Source organism: Bipolaris victoriae (genome assembly GCF_000527765.1).
Source record: "Bipolaris victoriae FI3 unplaced genomic scaffold scaffold_23, whole genome shotgun sequence".
Classification (NCBI taxonomy): Eukaryota; Fungi; Ascomycota; class Dothideomycetes; order Pleosporales; family Pleosporaceae; genus Bipolaris; species Bipolaris victoriae.
This window is the reverse complement of record NW_014575369.1, coordinates 114,300-133,681: the sequence shown is the minus strand read 5'-3', so window position 1 is coordinate 133,681 and position 19,382 is coordinate 114,300. Positions and strand designations below refer to the sequence as shown.

The following is a 19,382-nucleotide window of genomic DNA, read 5'->3' as shown; positions in this document are numbered from 1 at the left end:
ATCGTATCAGAGAGCGAAGAAAGTAACCAATAACGCCGGATATGTTGGAAGTCTGAATAAAGAAAGATGTAAGAAGATAACTGGACGACCTGGTTAGTCTAGGCCTTTTCATCATTTACTTCAGATCTGCGACATCTTACCTAAACACCCCACGCTTCACCTTGGACAACCCAGAAACTGCGACGAACAATGCATATTTTCTCTGCTCGGCAATTAGTATTTTTCTTTCAATCCTGTATGCTTTCATGACGACTGATGTGAAGTATACCAAAGGAAATGAATGGTCTTTCAACGTACTTTGTCATCCAACTTCCATCTGCCTTTGCTCTCCTCGTCTCCAGCAGCGGTGGTACAAACGGCAGTGCACACGCAGTCACCACGTAGCTGGTTGCGAGCGAGGCTTTAAGGCGGTAGTGAGGGTCGCGTGGCATGCGTGTTGAGTAGCGGCGGATATGCGACATTGCGTGTGTTGAGAGCGCCATTACGACTACCTTTCCTTTCCTTTGTTTCCTTTCGTTATAATTTCTGCCGATTGTTTTTTTTTTCGTGGATAACGTGTGACTTGAAGATTTGGTTTTGAAGTAAGAAGAGATAAGGTACTTTGGATCCGGGAATTATAGGACAAAGGCGACGGCGATGGCTGATGTAGTTGTATCACTTAGCCCTCCTCCTCTTCGCAATGTGGGGCTGCGTAGGTGGCTTCGGGTCGGGATATGTGGGGTCTTGTAGCGTCTTACGCGTGTGTGGCTCTGCCTTTTGGGGTAATTCTTGGTTTGACTTTTGGGAAGGGAGCACAAGATCAGTTGTGAGATCTTCTTAAATTCCGAGTGGGGATGTGTTTCGAGATATAGGTGGTATGGGTGCCTGGCGGTAGTACGTACATATGACTCTTTGTGCTCTCTTTTTAGGCTCCCAGGCAAGGGGGGAGGGCGGGAAGGGAAGGGGTACTTCACACAAGCCGCGGCCGTGGGCTAGAACGAAACGAGTAACCGGACGATCACAGGTACAGTCAGTTGGTGGCGCGGAGTTTCTAACGTGATAACTATTTGCCGCTAAGTTGTGTTCTCCGCGCTTTGATTCCGCGCTTTGTTCCCGAGACTATTTAGCATCTACATGCTGCCCAACCAAAAGGAAAATCTGCTCACAAATCCATTTTTTTGCTGACAATTTGCACATGTGTAAGCTGACTGAAGGACCATCACAAGTTATCCATTATCATCTTGGTTTGGCTTAGTGTGACTGGCGCGCTCGTAAGATGTTCGGTTGCGTGCACAGTGGGTTTACCTACTTAGCCACCGCTTGACTTGCCCCCTTCACATTGCATGGATCACACCACTGTCGGACGAGTGCGTGCGAGAGTGCTACGTTGCGGCAAAGAATTTTCCCGCTTTCAATGGAGAATAAAGGATCAGCGACGAATAGCGTGTTGATCACGACATAATGGCTGCGGTCACGTACTGCGTCTTTTGCGAGGTAAGCTGTGCATGTCAGCAGAATTAGTTGCGACATGATTGGTTAGGAATAGTCAGCATTTCCAATCAACATTCCTTCGTCACTTTTTTCTTTTTACTTGAATGGTATTTCCAAAACCAGGCATTCCGGACTGTGATTTTTGCGTCCTTTTCTTGGTCTTGCGGAAGCAAAGCAGCGGTCGCAAACATGTCAATGTCTGTGAATGCATATCTTATCGATCATTGGACATTCACGCTGAACGCGCGGAATGTCGTCATCGAGCTCACGTGTAGCCTTTGAGTCTCATCCTGTTTCCCTACTGCATCTTCACACAAACGCTACTTTTCAGAAGCAACTAGTTTTGCAGGTTGTATACTCCCGATTTACAATCTTTTACCAAAGCAATTACATCACCACCTTTCCGCTTTTCAACGCATGTCACCGCCAACTTTCATACCAGCGTCAAACCACTTCTGGCTTCAGCACTTCACACGACACCCAGCATGCGACGTACAATATGAAGCTATTACATCCCTACACGTAATCCAATACCAGAGAAAGAAATCCCGCCGTGTCTTTTCTTTAACCATATCAATTAAAACATCAACAACCTCCACACTACTAACCCCACAGAACCTTACCGAAACCGCAACCTCCACCAAACTAGCACCACTAGTCCTCGGCACGCAAAATTCCTCGATCTTCACAAAAAGGAAGCTCAACGCACTACGGCAAATTTGACAATCGATTATGCTAGAATCTGCTCTGATGCTACTGAGCCAACGAAAAAACGCAGTAATGTGAAACCTTTAACCCACCATCGCTCCATCGCGTACCAGTCTCCTTAGCTCAATTGGGAGAGCGCCAGACTGAAGTCTTCTCAGTCACAATCATCTGGAGGTATCGTGTTCGATCCACGAAGGGGACAATATAAAAAACGTGCCTGGGGTTATACCTTGGGATATGTCGAACAATATTTTTTTGCTTAGTCTTACTTAGCTACCTCTTTTTTCCTTCTCTACATTCCTCATCTTGTTTCGTGGCTGGAATTCGATTGGTCTTAATTGTTCAGAATCACAAGATGTAAGGAGGTACTGAATGAGGATAAACATATATATATTTTATCCTTCTCTATCTGGGTTTTCCATCTCCATATATGACTAAAGGTATATACATTGTGGTAAGAATAAGTGGTGGGCCAGCCCTCTTGTTTTTTTCTAGCGGTTTAAACGCCAACCCTTGCTTCCATGCGATATAGCTCTGCTGTTGTTTTTACTCAAATTTGATGATGAGGTCGCTTAGCTAAGGAACTTGGAGGCAAAGCGGCGGAGTCTGTTGTTGCGGTTGCCTTGGTTCTGGCCGTTACCGTTGCCCTGGTTTTGGCCACGGCCCTGGCCTTGACCTTGGCCTTGACCCTGTTGTCCTTGTTGACCCTGACCCTGTTGTCCTCGCTGTCCTTGGCCTTGGTTACCGTTCTGGTTACCCTTGTTGCCGTTGCCAGCATTGGCATCTTGAGTCGCTTCCGGCAGAAGAGCTATGAAGCACGTTAGTAACTAATCCCCATTCATGATCAAAAAATCAAACGCACCGGAAATGGCACTAGCACCCTCGTTGCCCCCCGCAGCACCAGCAGCCTGGTTGGCCGCGATGGCAGCAGGGAGATCTTTCTGGTTTTGAAGGATTTGTGCAGAGATACCCTCAAGTGTCTGAGCAGTATCGACAGCTAGTGGCAGTGAGTATATATACATGGGTGTGCTAGCGCCAGGGGGGATAATGAAATAAAATATTGAACTTACCAGAAGCGGCCTTGCTAGTACGGCCAGTGCCATCAGTCTGTTGAACGGCGAAGCATCCACCGAAGGGACCGGCAATAGCGTTGTTGCGGCATCGAATGGTGCAGATGTTTCCAGTGGATGCACCAAGGCAGTTGAACTTGTCGGGCATCTGGACATTGATGGTGAACTCCTTTTCCTTGGCTTGGGAGAGACCGAAGGAGCCAGGGACGTTGTTGGATACCTTCAGGGGAGTGAAGGTAGTGACGGCATTGCTAGTCTCGTCCATGTCGCACTCGAACGGTCCAGCTCCATCAGCATTGACCTGGTGGATGGTGACTGCCAGGGTGGAGCCAGCAGAGACTTGGGCCATGCGACCAGCGGCGAGTTCGTTCTCAGTCTGCTCGCCAATGTCGATGTTACCAGCAATTTCAGTTCGTCCACAAGCATTGACAATATTTTGGGTAATCTCCTCGTCGCGAATGATGGTGGCATCCTGCTGGCAAGGAGAGATTGTGGTGCAGTTACGGGCAAGCTCGGGGTCGACTATAGCAATGTCAGAACATACTCAACATCTTGAGCGACCTAAGAGACATACCCAAGAATCCCTGGCTTTCGCCCTTGTCACCAACAGCGGCCAAGATGACTGCGTGCGAGTGCACAGTAGTAAAGAGAGCGGCAAGCGCAACGGAAGTAGCAACAGAGAAATACATATTGATGGGATTGGAAGGAAGGTTGGCGCTCAGCGCTGAGAAATGAATAGAATGGAAAGAAAAGAGAGTAGAGCGTCAAGCTGTAGAAGTGAAGGTTGGGGATGGGTCATTAGCATCACAACATCTGGACAAGATATATACTACAGAGCATGATCAAGTAAGCCGTCACATCGCCCATGGAATTACTCGAGACTGATTGTAGTCCCCACGTCCATGAGACGTGCGCTGGTATAGGTCAAGGGATGGGTGTATGCGAATTGACTCCTGAGCGCCTCAGTCAATACTTGGCAAAGAACAATGGAGCACGGAATGGTGCCAAGAGAGGAACAAGCTGGTGGTAGTAAACCTCAAAAGTGCTTGTACGGGATCCGCAGCGGAACTGCCTAGCTTGTCGTGGACGTTTACGCGCTGTGGTGAGGCAACTCCACTGGCTTCAAACTTCGAGAACCCACTGCGCATCATGCTGTAAGTAATCTGGCGCTTGCTAGATCGGTAAGGACTGGTCTTTTCTACAGAAGGATGGCAATCATGAGGCGTGAGAGGTTTCGATGCCCGAAAAGTCAAGTTTCGAATCAAAGCGTAGCACGCCACGGCGAAACATGACGGCTAGGAACAGCCGATCTTGACCGTTCCTGGCCCAGTATGCTGGAAACAATGCACGGACGTTTCCTGAAAATTCAGGGCGAATTGTGCTTTTGCGAGGTTGAGGGAGTTCGGGAGGTGGTGTTTTGAGGGTAGGCGCCGTGAAAAGCGGGTCTTTTCCGTTACATGGTTGTGGGGCCACCCGTTGAAGGTAGCAGTGGCGGCTCCTCGTGCGGTGGGCCTCGGCAGAGGCGCATTGAAATCCGTCTGTCTTCCTCTTTGACGGACGGCATATCTGCTCACGATTGTGGTGTCTGTCTGATAAAGTGGGTCAGTTCTGATGTGAGACAAAGTCGAAGGGATTCAGTTAGATGAAGAAGGGGAAAAGGAATTGTATACGAGAGGATGAGGGCAGTGAAGCAACTGATCATGTGAATTGAGTATGGGCTTCAACTGTTGTACTTTTTCTTTACTCAAAAAAAGCTACGCAAACAGTATGCTAGTTGTATGAGTACGTGTAGCAGGCGGACTGAAGTCTGGTCGTATGCTCGTCCAGTGTTGTAGGTGATAGCTACCGACTCTCGGGAATAACTCTAGACATTGCAGCACAAGTCCACGGTTCCTTCGGCAGTTAGCGAGAGAACCAGCTTACAAATTTGATACAATTGGGAAGGAGTGAGCCGTCTGTAAGGGGCATCTACGACCCAGTCTGGATGGTATGCTTTCACATTCGGGTTACCTTGCCTCGAGAGCGCATGAGAAATGGATAGAGCGGCACGTTTACGGGGCTTCGGTTGTCAAACTGGTGTATCTAGACTAGGCCAAAGTGTGCATTGACGGGTGGGTTCCGCTATGATTCTGTGTTCCGCGCAAAAAACGGTCTTGTCTCGCAACCTTGAAGCCGCGGAGTCTCTTACGGGGGTGCGTTGGAAACCTATATGATTCGCGCCCTTTCTCAAAAGGGCTGAACTTACTTGGCCTCAGTTCTTTCACTTTCATGTGATGATTTATCTGGTGGCTGCTGCATTGCATCATTTTGTTGTGTTTGATGCCTAAGATGGTTATCGCACGATGGATGATGAATTGAAACTGGTCCAGGAAGGGACGTAGCAAGCGGGGGCTGATCCAGACGATAACACTGAGTTTCCAGTCATTGTACGTTTCTATAGTTGATAATAGAAAAACAGACCGTAGCACTCTGAAAGGTGGCAGGAACTATGTCCAGACTATACCGCAATGTACAATTTCCGCCGGTTCAGTGTCCGCACATCGACTCCGCTAGCTGAGAAGGACTCGAATAACCATCTTTCACAAAACAAAGGAAAAAGAGTGATTAACGACTCCAGTAAAGGGTACGAAGAAAGAACCACTATCCATCCTCAATGAAGGTCGACAAGTAATCCCATGTTCAAGTAATGGTAAGCCCCATTGGCACCGCCACACCCCTCGTCCCCGCAACCCACGCCCCAATCGCCGAATAATCGCCGTCAGCCTCGCAACAATCAGACCACTTTCATCACTACACCTGCAGAAAATCGACAAGCTCTTTCCCCCAGCCCAACTTTTTCCTTTTTGCTACCCCAATTATTACACACAGTGCACTGCGCGACCCCAAAAATGAACACAGTAAGCACCACCCCAAAACCCTCTTTGTTAATTTACTGATTCCCAATCCCCATAGGTAAAATCAGTCTAGTACGTCACACCTCCCCCATACCTTTCCCCCAACCTCCCACACCCACTAACCCCGATGCCTCCCACAGCTATGGCTGGGCCACCCTCATCGTCGCCGGCGGCGGCGCCTATTTCTTCGCCAAACGCAGCATCAACGCCGACCGAGCGCACAAAGCAGAGCTGGACCGACAAAAGCGCGCGCGCATCTACGAGATGGAGCACGGCATACAAGCACCCCCGACGACGCCTTTGAACCCGACGGCGCGGCCAGGGTCAACGCAAGCGGCGCCGCAGAGCGTGACGAGTGAATTGGGGCGGCTGCGGAGCGAAGGAGGAGGGAATGGGGGCAATGGGGGTATGGGACAGACGGAGGGGAATCCGAGTGTGCAGGCGAGTCAGGATCCGGCGCCTACGAGGCATGCGCCTACGGATGAGGGGCAGAGGGTTGGGGAGAAGAGCAAGTACGAGGCTAGTGATGTGTATCGGAGTAGAAAGGGGGATCGGTTCTCATGAGATGGAGGGAAGTCGGTTGCATGTGTTGGGATGAGGTAGACTGGATGTACAATATATATACAAGCAAAGTTTTGAATTGCAAGACGGCTATCAAGACGTCACATTACAAAAGGAGGTTGAGGCCCTTTTTGTTCGTCGAGGGGACGAGGTGCGATTGTTGATAGGAAAAGCAATAGGAGCCTCGAAAGCTATGGTAACCAAAAGACTAAACAGATCCAAACGCCGGCGCAATATATCTGGGTATAGAGCGTTCATGTTTCATCCCATACATGACCGATTATTCCTATCGCTTGCATTTCAAGCTATTAGCATCACCTCACAAGAAGAGATTGCTCTTGGGGCTGTCCCTTCGCTTCTCGTATAGCCACTTGTTGTTCAGTCCCACGCTGGCCTTGCCGGTCGATGGTGTGGGAGTACCCGGGGTCACGCTGCTCGAGCTGTCACCAAACAGACTGCTGCTCATTGAACTGTTGTAGCTCAAACGCTTTGCTGCTGATCCGCTGAGATTGAAGGGAGAATTGGAGGTTGACCCTCCCAGATTTGGGCGAGGACTGCCGTTGAACGGGGAGTAGTCTTGATTGCTGAAGCTGTTACTGCGTGGTGTGGATCGCTGGTAGCGAGGCGGTGTGACAAAGTTTGGAGAGGCATAAGCAGACCCTGGTGTCGGGGGCGCATGCACGTCTGCTTTGAGGCCCATCGAGGCGCGCTGCGAGGGAGTGAGAGGTATGTCGGCGATGTCGTCGGGGTAGTAGCGGCGGACGAGTGGGAGGAAGGCAATGACGATGTTTGCTGCGAAGACGATTCGGATGGCGACTATGGCCCATGCACTGAAGGGTACTGCTTTTACGACGGCGTTGATGGGAGCACTGGGGACATGTTAGGGCGTGCAGGGCGCGCGCTGCTTGGAGGGCAATACTCACGCTACATATCCCACCAGCTTCATTTTTTCGCTCACGCTTTGGCCATATACCGAGAGAAATAGCAGACCAGAGTTGAGCACAATAGCGCGCACATTGCGCTCGTCAAAAGTGGTAGCGTACTGGCGACGCGCAATCTCATCAAACTGTGGATGTCGCCATGAGCCATTTGGCGTGGGCTGTTGGTCTGTCTGGGCAGATGGCGTGGTAGGCATGGGCGGCGTCGCCGAGTGGGCTTTTCGTGCAAGCGACATGGTGAGCTGCAGGTGGAGCTTGTGCGATGGTTGTTTGTTTGGCTCGAGGGGGAGGCTCGCTGAAGGACGGAGCGCGAGTGTCACGTGCTTGGCTGTGGTGGTGCTGTGGGGTTAGTAATCTGCGTCTATGCCTAGATGCTCCTCAGTGAGACTCTAGGCTACAGTGACATGTTTGCAATGGCTGGGGTCGAGGGTGAATGCTAGTACATGGTGTAGCTATGGTGTTGGATAGCAACCATGTTTTGCCCAGGGCCCTCGGAGAACGGCGCGAGCGTTGGAGGAAGCGCGACAGGGGTCCCTTGGCTAGCCGCTCCCCCGCCGCCATCCCGCTGCTTCACACTGCGCCTTTAACACCTTTCTTCTCTTCCATGTGAATACAACCATATCCAGCCATGGCCGGAATTGTCCAACAGATCGATGAGGCCATCGCGGGCCTCCTCAGCGGTTGGAACGCCTACACCACCGTCATCGCCTTTTCCCTCGTCGGCTTCCTCGGATGGATCATCTACGACAACGCCGATGCCGATACACACCCACTGCTGCTCGCACGACAGGCCCAGGCTTCATATGTGAGGCAGCCGGGAGAGTCGGCCATCTTCAGGTCTCCCGAGACTCCCCACGGCTGTATGTTTGTTCCATGAATACTGCTTCTATGCCTCCGACTAACCCCGCCAGACCCCCTCCGTACTGGCCTCGCTGTAAAACCTCCGGGCGCTCCCATGTACTCTGCCGGCAAAGATGGCGATCTCCGTGATATCTGGCGACGTGTGACGGGCGAGATTCCCCTCGATAAAGGTGCCTCATCCAGCGGTAGTGCACACATCATGACCGTCTTCGGCAAGGAAGGTGTTACCGAGCACCCACTTGAAGAAGTCACCAAGGATATTGCCGTCATCGGGAAACATCTTCAAGGCCGTGGCGCAAAGCGTGTTGCCGTCTATCTACCCAACAGCCTCGAGTTTCTCTCCACGGTCTTCGCCGGCGCCTTCTACGGCTTTACACCCATCCTGATCCCGTACAACCAACCCCACCAGACGCTCATTGAACTTCTCGTGCAAACCGGTGCCGACGCACTGATTGCCGAGGCCGGCTCCGTTCCCCTCTCAGATGTCAGCCAAGCTGTGGCAGACCTTCGTTCAATTGTCTGGACCGTAGAGAAGACTAGCAGGCACATGGATTGGAGCGAGGTACCCGAGGGCATTGGCGGCAAGGTCGATGTGGCTGTCTGGCATGAGCTTGTACAAGAGCACAAGAGCAGCGCCGGTCCGCTCCCCACGACTTCTGAGAAGGCTCCTGGCATTGTCTTCCTTTGGCAAGAGGCCCCCGGGAAGCCTGCCGAGATTGTCGAATTCACGCAACAGGTACGTACTTGCAGCAAAGTGACATGGCAACCCCTCTAACAAGCACAGAATATTGTTGCTGCCACTGGCGCGCTCATTACATCTCTTCCGTCAGTCCGCCGTCTCAACGCCTCGGATACGTTCCTCCCCGCTGATGCCTTTACTCACTCGTACTGCCTGTGCTTGACTCTTGCTGCCTTGTTCTCGCATGCTACCGTCATCGTCCAATCTGTGGCTGGCCCAGGCGTTGATCTGACGCTTGCTACTCGTTCCATCGCTCCTACTGTCACTGTCGTCTCTGCCGAGACTGCAGCAAAGCTTCACAATACCACGAAGACTTCTGCAATTGGTGCCGCTAAGAAGCTGGCCCATTACCTCGAGTCACGCATGTTGACTGCCGGCCGCCTGCCTACTGACAATTTCCTCACCAAGCTGAATGCCCCAGCCAGGGCGGAAATTGGCACCACGCCTGGCAAGTTGCGCTTGATGTTTGTTTCGGAACGACAGGGCTTGAACACCCCACCGCTGAGCTCGGAAGATCTGTCTGACCTTCGAATCTACACCAAGGCTCGCGTTGTGTACGCTTTGACCACGGCCAAGGTGGCCGGGGCCGTGGCACAGACGAACATGTACGACTACCGAAGAGATACGGCGTCGAATAAGCACAGTCACTTTGGTGTTCCACTAAGCTGCGTTGAGATCAAGCTGAAGGATACACCACAGCACAAGACGACAGACGAGCATATTGTTGGAGAGCTTGTTGTAACTGGCTGGTCAGTAGCGGGTGGGCAGGTATCACTGGGAGTGAACGCCACTATCCGGGACGACCACACATTGGCGTATGTGTAGGTGCATGGTGGAAGCTGGTGAGGAGAGGGTGGATGTGCACATACATATAGATATCAAAAATATACTTATGGACAGGCATTTAGGCCTAGGAGAATGCATCAACAAGTAGCGTGCATATGTAAGGCTTACACTTGGAGGAGAAGCGGAGACTATTTGCTCGCGTGGAGAGGGACCGTCCGGGGCATTGGAGCCGAGGCGCCACCGAGCCGCGCCCTGCTAGTGCTAGCGTTGAGATGGCCGGGGTGTCTTATCTGCAACTTGAGATGCCTGGGCGAATGACAGCCCATGGCCAGGTGGTTGACTCGCCATCGACCAGTGGCACAGTTGGCTGTGACTGGCTCTATACGAGAACTTACTCGGACCAGACACTTTGAGGCGTCGTCGGACCCCTCGCCTAACCGTACTGACCTCTCCCCAACCCGCCCGTCCCCAGCTGTCAAGCAAATTAGACGGTTCCCTCATGCGCTTATCTTATCATCTCCAGGCCTTGATATAACTAGTCGTGGTAACGGCCAAATGGACGGCGATCCGCCCCATGTCCACGGTTAGGTTCCCAAAGATAAAGACCTGTGTCCGTCCCTCTCTGCGCGACCTCGAGGCCAGACGCTTCGCGACTCCAGTGAGCTCTTGACATTGCTCTCCCGGCAAGCTTGCCACTAGGTCATCATGCCTTTTATCGAAAAGCCGCATTGGACCCTCAAGGTCGAGCAGCCTCGTAGTGCCTTTGCAGAGGGTAATGCGCGCTGGTAAGTCGAGAGCCCGCCCCCCATCCAACATGAAGAAGAAGAACTCTTGCTAATCTACTCAACTCCCACAGGACCAACAAGGACTTGGACCCTGTCCCAAGGCATGCCCGAAAGTGGGGTGTAACCAGCTTCGTCTCGTATTGGATTTCGGATGCCTTCAAGTACGCGCCTCGAAATCAATGCGTCCACCGTGATACTAATGGCATTGCAGTGCTGCAACATGGCAATTCGCATCCAGCATCATTGCAATTGGTACGCAATCTCCATGTCAATCGAAACCCCCTATTCTGACCACCCTCCGCAGGTCTCACCTGGCGCGAGTCCCTCGGCATAGTTGCCCTCGCCTTCTTCATGATCTCCTTCGTGATAGCACTTAACGGCGCAATTGGAGTCCTCCACCACGTCCCCTTTCCCGTCATTGCACGTGCCTCATGGGGCTTCTGGGGCTCCTACCTGGCCATCATCTCCCGCGCCATTCTCGCCATCTTCTGGTTCGCCATCCAGAACATGAACGGGGCCAATTCGGTCCGCGTCATGATTGGCGCCATTTGGCCTTCTTTCCTCACCCTCAAGAACGGCATTCCAGAGAGTCAGGGCATCGATACTGCCACCATGATTAGCTTCTTCATCTTCTGGCTCGGAAGTTTGCCCTTTTTGGTCATGCATCCTAACCAGTTGAGGTGGCTGTTTATGGCAAAGAGTATCATTGTGCCTATTGCGTGGATCGCTATTCTTATCTGGGCTTTTGTTTCTACCGGTGGAGGTGGTGAGATGTTCAACCAAACTGCTACCCTCAAGGGAAGTGCGTACTCATGGGGTTTCCTTTCGTCCCTGACTGCCGTTACTGGAAACTATGCTACGCTTTCCGTCAACCAGGTAGGTTGTTCCTTTTACAGCACTAAACTCCCAGATCTAACTCATTATACAGTCCGATTTCTCACGTTACTCCCGTGTCTCGGTGAAATGGCAATGCATTTACGTCCCATTCCTTCCTCTGGTCTTCACCTTCATCGCCTTCATCGGAGTCGCCGCTACGTCCGCTGGTGCTGCCCAGTACGGCGAAATCAATTGGGACCCCATGGCGCTCATTGCACACTGGGACAACCGCGCATGCCGCTTTTTCGCCGCCTTTAGCTTTGCCCTTGCCGCCCTGGGTGTGAACATCTCTGCCAACTCGCTCTCTGCCGCAAACGATCTCATGGCCCTGTTCCCACAATACGTCAACATCCGCCGCGGTCAGCTCCTGTGTGCCATCCTCTGTTGGGCATTGGTACCCTGGAAGATCCTCGCTAGCGCCGGCAGCTTCCTCAACTTCATGGCTGCGTATGCCATTTTCCTGGGCCCTATTGCCGCAATCATGGTTATCGATTTCTGGGTCGTACATCGCGCCAAGTATGACACGCTGGCGCTGTTCCAGTACAATGGTATCTACAGGTACACGGCTGGTGTCAACTGGCGTGCCATTGCCGCTTTCCTCGTTGGCGTTGCACCCAACTTGCCTGGTTTCATCCAGTCCATCAACCACAAGATCGATGCTGGTGTAGGCGCAAGACCGTACAGCTTTGGTTGGATGTTGGGTTTCGTAGGCACGGCTCTCGTATACATGTTACTCGAGATGGTGATTGCGCCGCCAACGGAGACTTTTATTGAAAAGCCTGTATACCCCGACGAGATTTACGATGAGAGTGGATACGTGGATGAAGGCGTTAGTGTAGGCAGTGGAACTGACGAAGCCAGGAATGAGAAGGTCGGGTGGAAGGCGAGGATGAATCGCATCCTGTAACGTAAAAAGGGGGAGAGTAAATCAATGTTCAAGTGAGGTGTCGTAACTTTTTTTTTAATATCGTTGAATTCATATAACAAGATGTATCAAAATGAGGGTATTTTCATCATCAAACCAAATTCCGACAACAAGACTTTCTTCTTAGCCTTTTGTGCAAACGAACGCACTCCTTCCACCCCATCCCCATCTCTTACAACCCCACCACCACTCCCACCAAACCCGCAACCCCAACCACGGCCCCAACACCCACCTGTACCTTACCCCCAGCACCACCCTGCTGCTCCTGAGGCTCCGCACTCGCCGCCGCAACCTGCAACCCGTACGCGGTCGACGTAGCCACAACGCCGCTCACCGTCGTCGTAACCACACTCGTCGCAGTCGTACTCGCTGTGCACCCTTCCCAACTCGTCCACGGCGCAGACGTACTCCACGGGCCCGCCGTCCAGCCAGGCCACTCGGACGGCGGACACTTGCTGCCGCCCCACCACGCGGTCCAGGGCCCGGAGCGCCAGTCCGAGCGCGTGGCCCAGTCGCTGTAGGGACCGTAGTTGGAACTGCCCCAGGGACCTACACCATCGGGACCTGTTTTGCACACTTTATGTCAGCTTTTTTTTTTTTCTTCCTTCTATTTTCTGTGGGGGGGAAGGAGGAGCATTTTGAAAGAGGGAAATAGAGGGGGAAGAAGAAACGTACCACCCCAGCGCCCTCCAGGACCACCGCCAGGACCATGGCCAGGACCGAAACCAGGTCCGCCCCAGGGACCTTGGCCGGGGCCCCAACTACCAGTTGGCCAGGGTGCGGCGGTCAGGGTTGAAGGGATTTTGCCGTCGGAGAGGAGGGAACTGTATATCGAGGACCATTTCGCTGGGTCGTCTGAGGCCCAGGGGGGACCGGTTTCGTACCAAGCTGCCGTCGAGGTGGGAGTTGGAGCTGGGGTAATTGTTTGGGCGAGGAGAGGGGAGATGAGGGCTGTGACGGTAGTTGGGAGGAGGAATCTCATCGTGGCTTGTGTTCTGTATGCCGTTCTCGGTTTATCCTTCTTTGGTGTGTGTGGTTGAAGAACAGACAAAAGAGACTACTACTACAAAATCGCTATTAATGCTACCTACCATCTCCTCAAATACTGCACTTGAACTGACATACGCGGCCTACAAGGCTAATCGACGCCATGCCGGCTTACCTTGCAGTTCCCCCCACCGTCATGGGCACCCATTATCCGGAGGGGTCCCGCGAGAGAGAGAGGGAGTGATAGAGAGAGGCTGAGCAGACGTAGCGTCAGTCGCGTGCGTTTGGCCTGGAAAACACTATTACTAGTATACTAGTGCGTCAGAGAACTCTTAGTAGCCAGAAATGTGCTTCAAGTCGGAAAATCGACAGCACTTCCACCGCCCGCTTACGCGTTCCATGGGACTTGCGTGGGCAGTCTCGGATTTCGCAGCATGCATGTGTTTGCCTAATTGGCTGAAAGGAGGGGGGAAGGGACATCATGCAGGGCGAAATATCTCAGCCCTATGCAATCCCCCCTTCAGGACGCGGTGTGATGACTTGTTTTGCGCAGTACCGACCGTAGTGGATTAATTTGATTGGAGGAGTAAGGTGCCACAGGGCAATGGCTTCGCTGTAAGAGGTAAGAGGCGGGCTTTGCGAGAGCGCATGCTAGATGTACGTAGATGGTTTCGGAGAATGAGAGTGGGGAGAAATCACGGCAGAGGAACACGCGAAATGCTGTATCACCACCGTGCGTTACGTTGGCCATTTGCCATGTTAGTATCGAGCTTGAAACGTCGAGTCAAACTGCTACCACAAGATGTTTGTGGAAATGTTGCTTTTTTTTCTCTTTGTTCCTCCCCGTTCCTAGGAAGGGTGATCTGAATATGGAAATGGTCGTTCGTGAACCTAGTGTGCTGGGGCAGACAGATACGGAGATCCCGATTGTCGATCAGCCGGCGAGGACGGAGATTCAAACGCCGATGCCATGCTTACTCTTGAACGAGATCATCGCCAAAGGACACCACTTACAACACATTCCATGACTTGCACGTGTCACCATCGGTGGCCTTGAAGTAAGTAGGTATGCCTACGTAACATGGTCCTCTCTCATTACGTGGCATGCATATCGTCAAGACTAATCAAGACGCGAAGAATGCGTTTCTCCAAGATTGTACACGTACACATGAGAAGCGACACTGTGTTCCGTGTGCTAAGTCGCATTCAATCACATTGTGGCTACGATTCCAATCTGGGAAAGGTTTGGTACATATGTGCCGGATTGCTTGCATCTGAGTGCCGGGTTGTATGCAGCAAGAGCCGAATGAATTGCTTCTGTGGAACGTGTGAACTGCACTGGATGCTTCAGAATGTCGTCACACTGCATGCAGAATGTAGGGAACAAGGGTTCTCGCTCTGCCCTCTCAAAAATGTGTCCATTGCCGGAGGCTGACTATCCTCTAATTCACATCCGGTAATCGCACGGCGATATCGCCTGACTGTGTGATGTAGCGCACCCAGGGCAATGATGGGTATTGCAGCTGTGCCGGTGTTAGTAATCCATCTGCGAAGCCATCCACCAAGTGAACTTACCTTGGGCTCGATAATCTTCAAATACCGCACTTGGATACCAGAAGTAGTAAAGTACGGGATCTCAAACTTGACATTGATGGGCCTCTTTGCTTTGCCCGCGCCGACGCCGCCCATACTGCCACCAAAGCCACCCATCATACCACCGCCCTTCTCGTCGTCACCGCGGACAGACGGCAGGCCTAGTTCAGCGCGCATGAGGAATTCCTTGCCACCTCCAAACTGCTTGATCTTCCACACAATGGAGGATGTTTCTGGTGCGTAGTGGACCGTGCCGATGTTTGTTCGGAACCGTGGTGTGTCTGCGTCTTCTGGAACGGGTATCGAAATTTGGACATTGTTCGCTGTACTTCGTCGCTTAAACTGTGCTCGCGCCTGAAACGTGTTAGCATAGCGTTCTTATCGTGGAAGCGCAAATGCTTACCTTCAACATGTATTCTATTCTGCTGCCCGAGTGGCTCTCTACTATGCACTCGACCCAGATGAGGGGCTTGACTTGTGTGTTTAATCGGTAGCTCATGAGCTCAAACTCACCGTCCGGCGGAATGAAGCTGATTGTTCGATCGTTTTCAAATCTTGATAAGCGCACACATTGGTGGAACTTGACGTCCTCCATCTCAACGGCCTTTCCTCGAGTGGCTCTTCCTGTGCTCTCAAACATGGCCTTGTCGTTCAATCCCAGCCGTAGTTCAGGCATACCTGAGAGGTAGCACTTCATCTTGACAGCACCCAGAATTTCTGATCGCAACACGCTGCCGGTCGCAGAGACGAGTAGATTGAGAGATTCGATAACATCGAGGAAAACTTCGTTCTTGCGGTATCGAATGCCTTCGCTTCGCCAGCTGACGGCGTTTGTGACTGCAATAGGCGGCCGTGCAATTTCGAGCTTGTGGGATTCTTGAGTGATGTACCTGCGCAGAAACTATGTCAGGAACGAATCGCATGATCAGAAGGCGGGGATCATACTCTTGCAAGATCTTTGTTTCGGTCGTTTGTGGGTATCCAAAGTCCATCATCTCATCCAGCAGCTCGTAGATGACGACAAAGTTATCCCTTATGCTCTCCTCCTCAAGCTCCTTGAAATACTCTGTAAAGACCTCGACAACCTTGTGCAAGAACAGGAGAATCTCGGCGGCATTTGTGTTGCGTTTTGTGAGGGCGAGAAGGTAGAGGTTGTTGTGGCGGATGTAGAGGTAGTTGATACCTTCGCTGGAAAAGCATGGTGGGACGGCCGAGCTCTCGTCTTCGGCCTCGCTGAGTAGGACAGGAAACTTTTCGACGGCCGACATGGGAATATCTCCCCTGTAGTTGCGCGCCAAAAGGGTCTATGTACTCGTTAGTATACAGCATCACTCTGGCCTTGACCGCCCTACCTTGCCCTTGAGGTCGAGAAAGAAGACGGCCGACGCCATTGTGTGGAATTGTAGATACTGCAGGGACGAGGAAAGAAAAAGGGCAGCTATCTAAGCATCATGCGCGGTCAAAGTGCAATTGAGGGGTATCGATGCCTTGTCCTGTCGCGTCTTGGTGATGCCAGAGTACGTGCGGCTCTTCCCGTCTGCCAAGACCCCTCCAAGCGCTAGCCTCCTTTGGACCCCGGTACTCTATTCTTACATGGTAGAGCTCAAGACAGACATTATGCATTCAGACACAATCTTTACAGCTTAATAAGATCTGCACCCAAAATGGCTCTCACTCCCAGGTAGATTCCATCTTGGAGATATAAGCAATTGAGTCAATGTGCCGTACCTCGGCGCTCCAGCGGAGTCTCGTGCTACACTTGATCACTGGTGTCCTCTTCGATGTCACAGAACCAAGAGTTATTTCCAATACATATATCGCTAGCGTTTAATCATAGACTGTATGGCACCTTTTACATACTCTCACAGTGCTTGTGTGGAAGTGAGGGGCAATTCTGCGAATCCAATGGCAAAGATTACCACACGAGGAACTAGTTCTATGCAGTTCAAGGTACTCACTGCATGGTCCCCATGTAAGATACGGTCGAAACCCGCAACCTCAAATTATAACGGAAGCGTTACATATTCCTTGTCTGGTATCGTGCCCGTTCAATATTAACGTGCCGCGAAAGTGTGTTGCCTTGATCACAGGGACTGTAGCTGCTCAGGAATCATATCATCTCATTTACTCATATTTACGTAGTACCTGAACCCCTACTATATTCACAATGTCTAGAAATGTTCTCGATGAAGCATTTACACTCCACTTCTATACTCCGCTCGGCATCACCTGCGCTTTCATCACGTGTGCACAAACAGTCCGCCCCGCTCGCTTTCACACCTGCGGAAGGAGTGAGCAAGCAGCTGCTTGGCTATATCACCTCTACCAAGGCTCCTCTCTAATTCAAACACACTTGCTGCAACCAGCTTCTAAAGACAACCTAAATGCTGCAGATATGTCGCATCAGTCGAATGAACACAGTTCGCAAATACGCCACGCGCAGGTACATGAGCAAGGTGAGCGTTCAACTCTTAGTGAAATCAGTTGCTCGACTGCTTGCTGTTTCTATAGCGGTACCTTCCTACTGACGCCATCCAGCGGCGTATCAGCGAGTGCGTCTGCGAATGCGCATCCTTGAAGATGTGTGCAGGCTCGCAAAAGAAGACGGTCAACTAGAGAACGTACTGTGCATAGCCCCGGATATGCTGCGTAGACTTGAGAAGCATCGATTCCCGTATCCGTCGCGTCTCGAGGGTTTGAGTGATGCACGAGTTGTTGAGGAAGCTACTGCCGCTCGAAAGTGGCTGTTTGCCGTACTCGGTTGTCAAATCAAGGTCATGCCGCGGGAGCAAGAGATGCGGACGATCAAGCTCGCTGTAGGAAAGCAACTCAAAGGTCAACAAGGAGACTGGAGCGAGAAGGAGCGGCTGTATATGGCTCTCACAGACTACAGCCTCCCTTCATGCGAGAGCCGTTTGCAGGCTGGATTCATGGTGGTGCTGCATCGTAATCTCGCAGAACATCTGCAGGATGTTGTCAAGCTTGGTGCAGTATATACCGAGCGCCTCCAGCGCTTGTCAGATGAGGCGGCCGACTTCCTAGACACGCTAACGCATATTGCGGACAAAGCAGAGTCCATCGTAGTCGACCACTTTGCTTGCGCTATACCCTTGGCGCAGCTTGCTACTACTGCGAATGACACACCTGCTATCAGTGATGACAGTGCTGCGTGTTGTCCAATATGCCAGAATCCCTACACCGCCCTCTCCGAATTCCCGATCTACGAGCTTCTGGACGACTATCCAGTGCGGATCAAGCACTGTGGGCATGTTGTCGGCAAAGCTTGCCTTGAGCAGTGGATGATGACGCCAAAAATCGACGAGGCCAAATACCCCCACCGCACATGTCCACTGTGCCGGGTCAAGGTGGAAGGGGTAAAGCCTCCGGAGACGCCCCGAGCTTTGAAGAAGCATTTCCAAGACGACCGAAGAGCCATGGAAGCTCTATTTGAGCTGATCTATGGCTTTGGTGTGGAGGTGGAAGACTGCATGAGTGCTGTGGCTAAGTGCATGAGCGAGGAGATTGCGTGCATTGAGCTTTCGACCGTGGTTGCACGCAACGGCAGCAACGAGGAGCAGTGCGAAGTGCTAAAGAAGAAGCTAAAGGAATTGCAGAAGGAGAAGCGGGTATGGGGGTTTAGGGGAGATGGAGTATGGAGCAGGCTGAGGGAAGAGTGGATGAACAGCGGCGTTGTCCGAGGGGCATGAGGCATTTTCCTCTGGCACCATAATCCTTCGATCAACGACTTGTGGTGGATAGGCAGCTGTACCGTGATGTTTTGAGGAATGATAAAGATGGGTCAGGTCAGAAGACAAGGGACACCGGTGTATGGGAGTGGGTGTTGGGATGGCCCTAGATGGGAAATATGGTGTCTCCACCCGTCCGTTGAGGCAGTGCAAGAAACTAGTTGACGAGCCATTTTCAACAAGAGCGTCCAACTCGTTTTGTGCATATGTCCATCTTCCCAAGCCGATCCGCTCAATAGCCAAGAAAGCAGCGGATCTGCAGCGGACATGAAAGAACGCATCAAGTGATCAGGAAGCGTCTAGAGTTGATGGACGGAGGAGGGCCTGGAATGCCAGGCACTGTTGCATGGCCTGCTCGTATGGGCGGCTCCGCTTGCAACAGACTCTATGTACTAAGCATACACGCACACGAGCACAGGATTGCTCAACGCGGACAATCTCCC

The 19,382-nt window shown here is 52.0% G+C and overlaps 9 protein-coding genes across 9 annotated transcripts; 4 read left to right on the top strand and 5 right to left on the bottom strand.

Annotated features, from left to right (window-relative positions):
• Positions 1–156: 156 nt before the first annotated feature.
• On the bottom strand, positions 157–482 carry COCVIDRAFT_93611 (hypothetical protein; the record flags this gene model as incomplete). The annotated part of the gene is made up of 2 exons (XM_014703332.1): positions 157–202; positions 298–482. The coding sequence occupies 2 exons, from the start codon at positions 480–482 to the stop codon at positions 157–159; spliced, it is 231 nt and encodes a 76-aa protein (XP_014558818.1).
• A 2,268-nt stretch (positions 483–2,750) lies between these two features.
• On the bottom strand, positions 2,751–3,937 carry COCVIDRAFT_14143 (hypothetical protein; the record flags this gene model as incomplete). The annotated part of the gene is made up of 4 exons (XM_014703261.1): positions 2,751–2,986; positions 3,041–3,175; positions 3,249–3,770; positions 3,823–3,937. The coding sequence occupies 4 exons, from the start codon at positions 3,935–3,937 to the stop codon at positions 2,751–2,753; spliced, it is 1,008 nt and encodes a 335-aa protein (XP_014558747.1).
• A 2,199-nt stretch (positions 3,938–6,136) lies between these two features.
• COCVIDRAFT_24760 (hypothetical protein) lies at positions 6,137–6,706 on the top strand (the record flags this gene model as incomplete). Its single annotated transcript, XM_014703280.1, has 3 exons — positions 6,137–6,145; positions 6,201–6,214; positions 6,283–6,706. 3 exons carry the CDS (start codon positions 6,137–6,139, stop codon positions 6,704–6,706), a joined length of 447 nt encoding a protein of 148 aa, XP_014558766.1.
• A 316-nt stretch (positions 6,707–7,022) lies between these two features.
• On the bottom strand, positions 7,023–7,877 carry COCVIDRAFT_24759 (hypothetical protein; the record flags this gene model as incomplete). Its single annotated transcript, XM_014703279.1, has 2 exons — positions 7,023–7,572; positions 7,627–7,877. 2 exons carry the CDS (start codon positions 7,875–7,877, stop codon positions 7,023–7,025), a joined length of 801 nt encoding a protein of 266 aa, XP_014558765.1.
• Positions 7,878–8,269: 392 nt separating this feature from the next.
• COCVIDRAFT_93386 (hypothetical protein) lies at positions 8,270–10,066 on the top strand (the record flags this gene model as incomplete). Its single annotated transcript, XM_014703331.1, has 3 exons — positions 8,270–8,501; positions 8,553–9,238; positions 9,287–10,066. The coding sequence occupies 3 exons, from the start codon at positions 8,270–8,272 to the stop codon at positions 10,064–10,066; spliced, it is 1,698 nt and encodes a 565-aa protein (XP_014558817.1).
• Positions 10,067–10,732: 666 nt separating this feature from the next.
• On the top strand, positions 10,733–12,595 carry COCVIDRAFT_93578 (hypothetical protein; the record flags this gene model as incomplete). The annotated part of the gene is made up of 5 exons (XM_014703330.1): positions 10,733–10,812; positions 10,884–10,973; positions 11,024–11,064; positions 11,117–11,688; positions 11,741–12,595. 5 exons carry the CDS (start codon positions 10,733–10,735, stop codon positions 12,593–12,595), a joined length of 1,638 nt encoding a protein of 545 aa, XP_014558816.1.
• A 190-nt stretch (positions 12,596–12,785) lies between these two features.
• On the bottom strand, positions 12,786–13,595 carry COCVIDRAFT_35863 (hypothetical protein; the record flags this gene model as incomplete). Its single annotated transcript, XM_014703329.1, has 2 exons — positions 12,786–13,177; positions 13,289–13,595. The coding sequence occupies 2 exons, from the start codon at positions 13,593–13,595 to the stop codon at positions 12,786–12,788; spliced, it is 699 nt and encodes a 232-aa protein (XP_014558815.1).
• Positions 13,596–15,042: 1,447 nt separating this feature from the next.
• COCVIDRAFT_93540 (hypothetical protein) lies at positions 15,043–16,584 on the bottom strand (the record flags this gene model as incomplete). The annotated part of the gene is made up of 5 exons (XM_014703328.1): positions 15,043–15,123; positions 15,176–15,547; positions 15,597–16,083; positions 16,139–16,497; positions 16,546–16,584. 5 exons carry the CDS (start codon positions 16,582–16,584, stop codon positions 15,043–15,045), a joined length of 1,338 nt encoding a protein of 445 aa, XP_014558814.1.
• Positions 16,585–17,588: 1,004 nt separating this feature from the next.
• Positions 17,589–18,900, top strand: COCVIDRAFT_93496 (hypothetical protein; the record flags this gene model as incomplete). The annotated part of the gene is made up of 2 exons (XM_014703327.1): positions 17,589–17,649; positions 17,732–18,900. 2 exons carry the CDS (start codon positions 17,589–17,591, stop codon positions 18,898–18,900), a joined length of 1,230 nt encoding a protein of 409 aa, XP_014558813.1.
• Between the last annotated feature and the right edge of the window lie 482 nt (positions 18,901–19,382).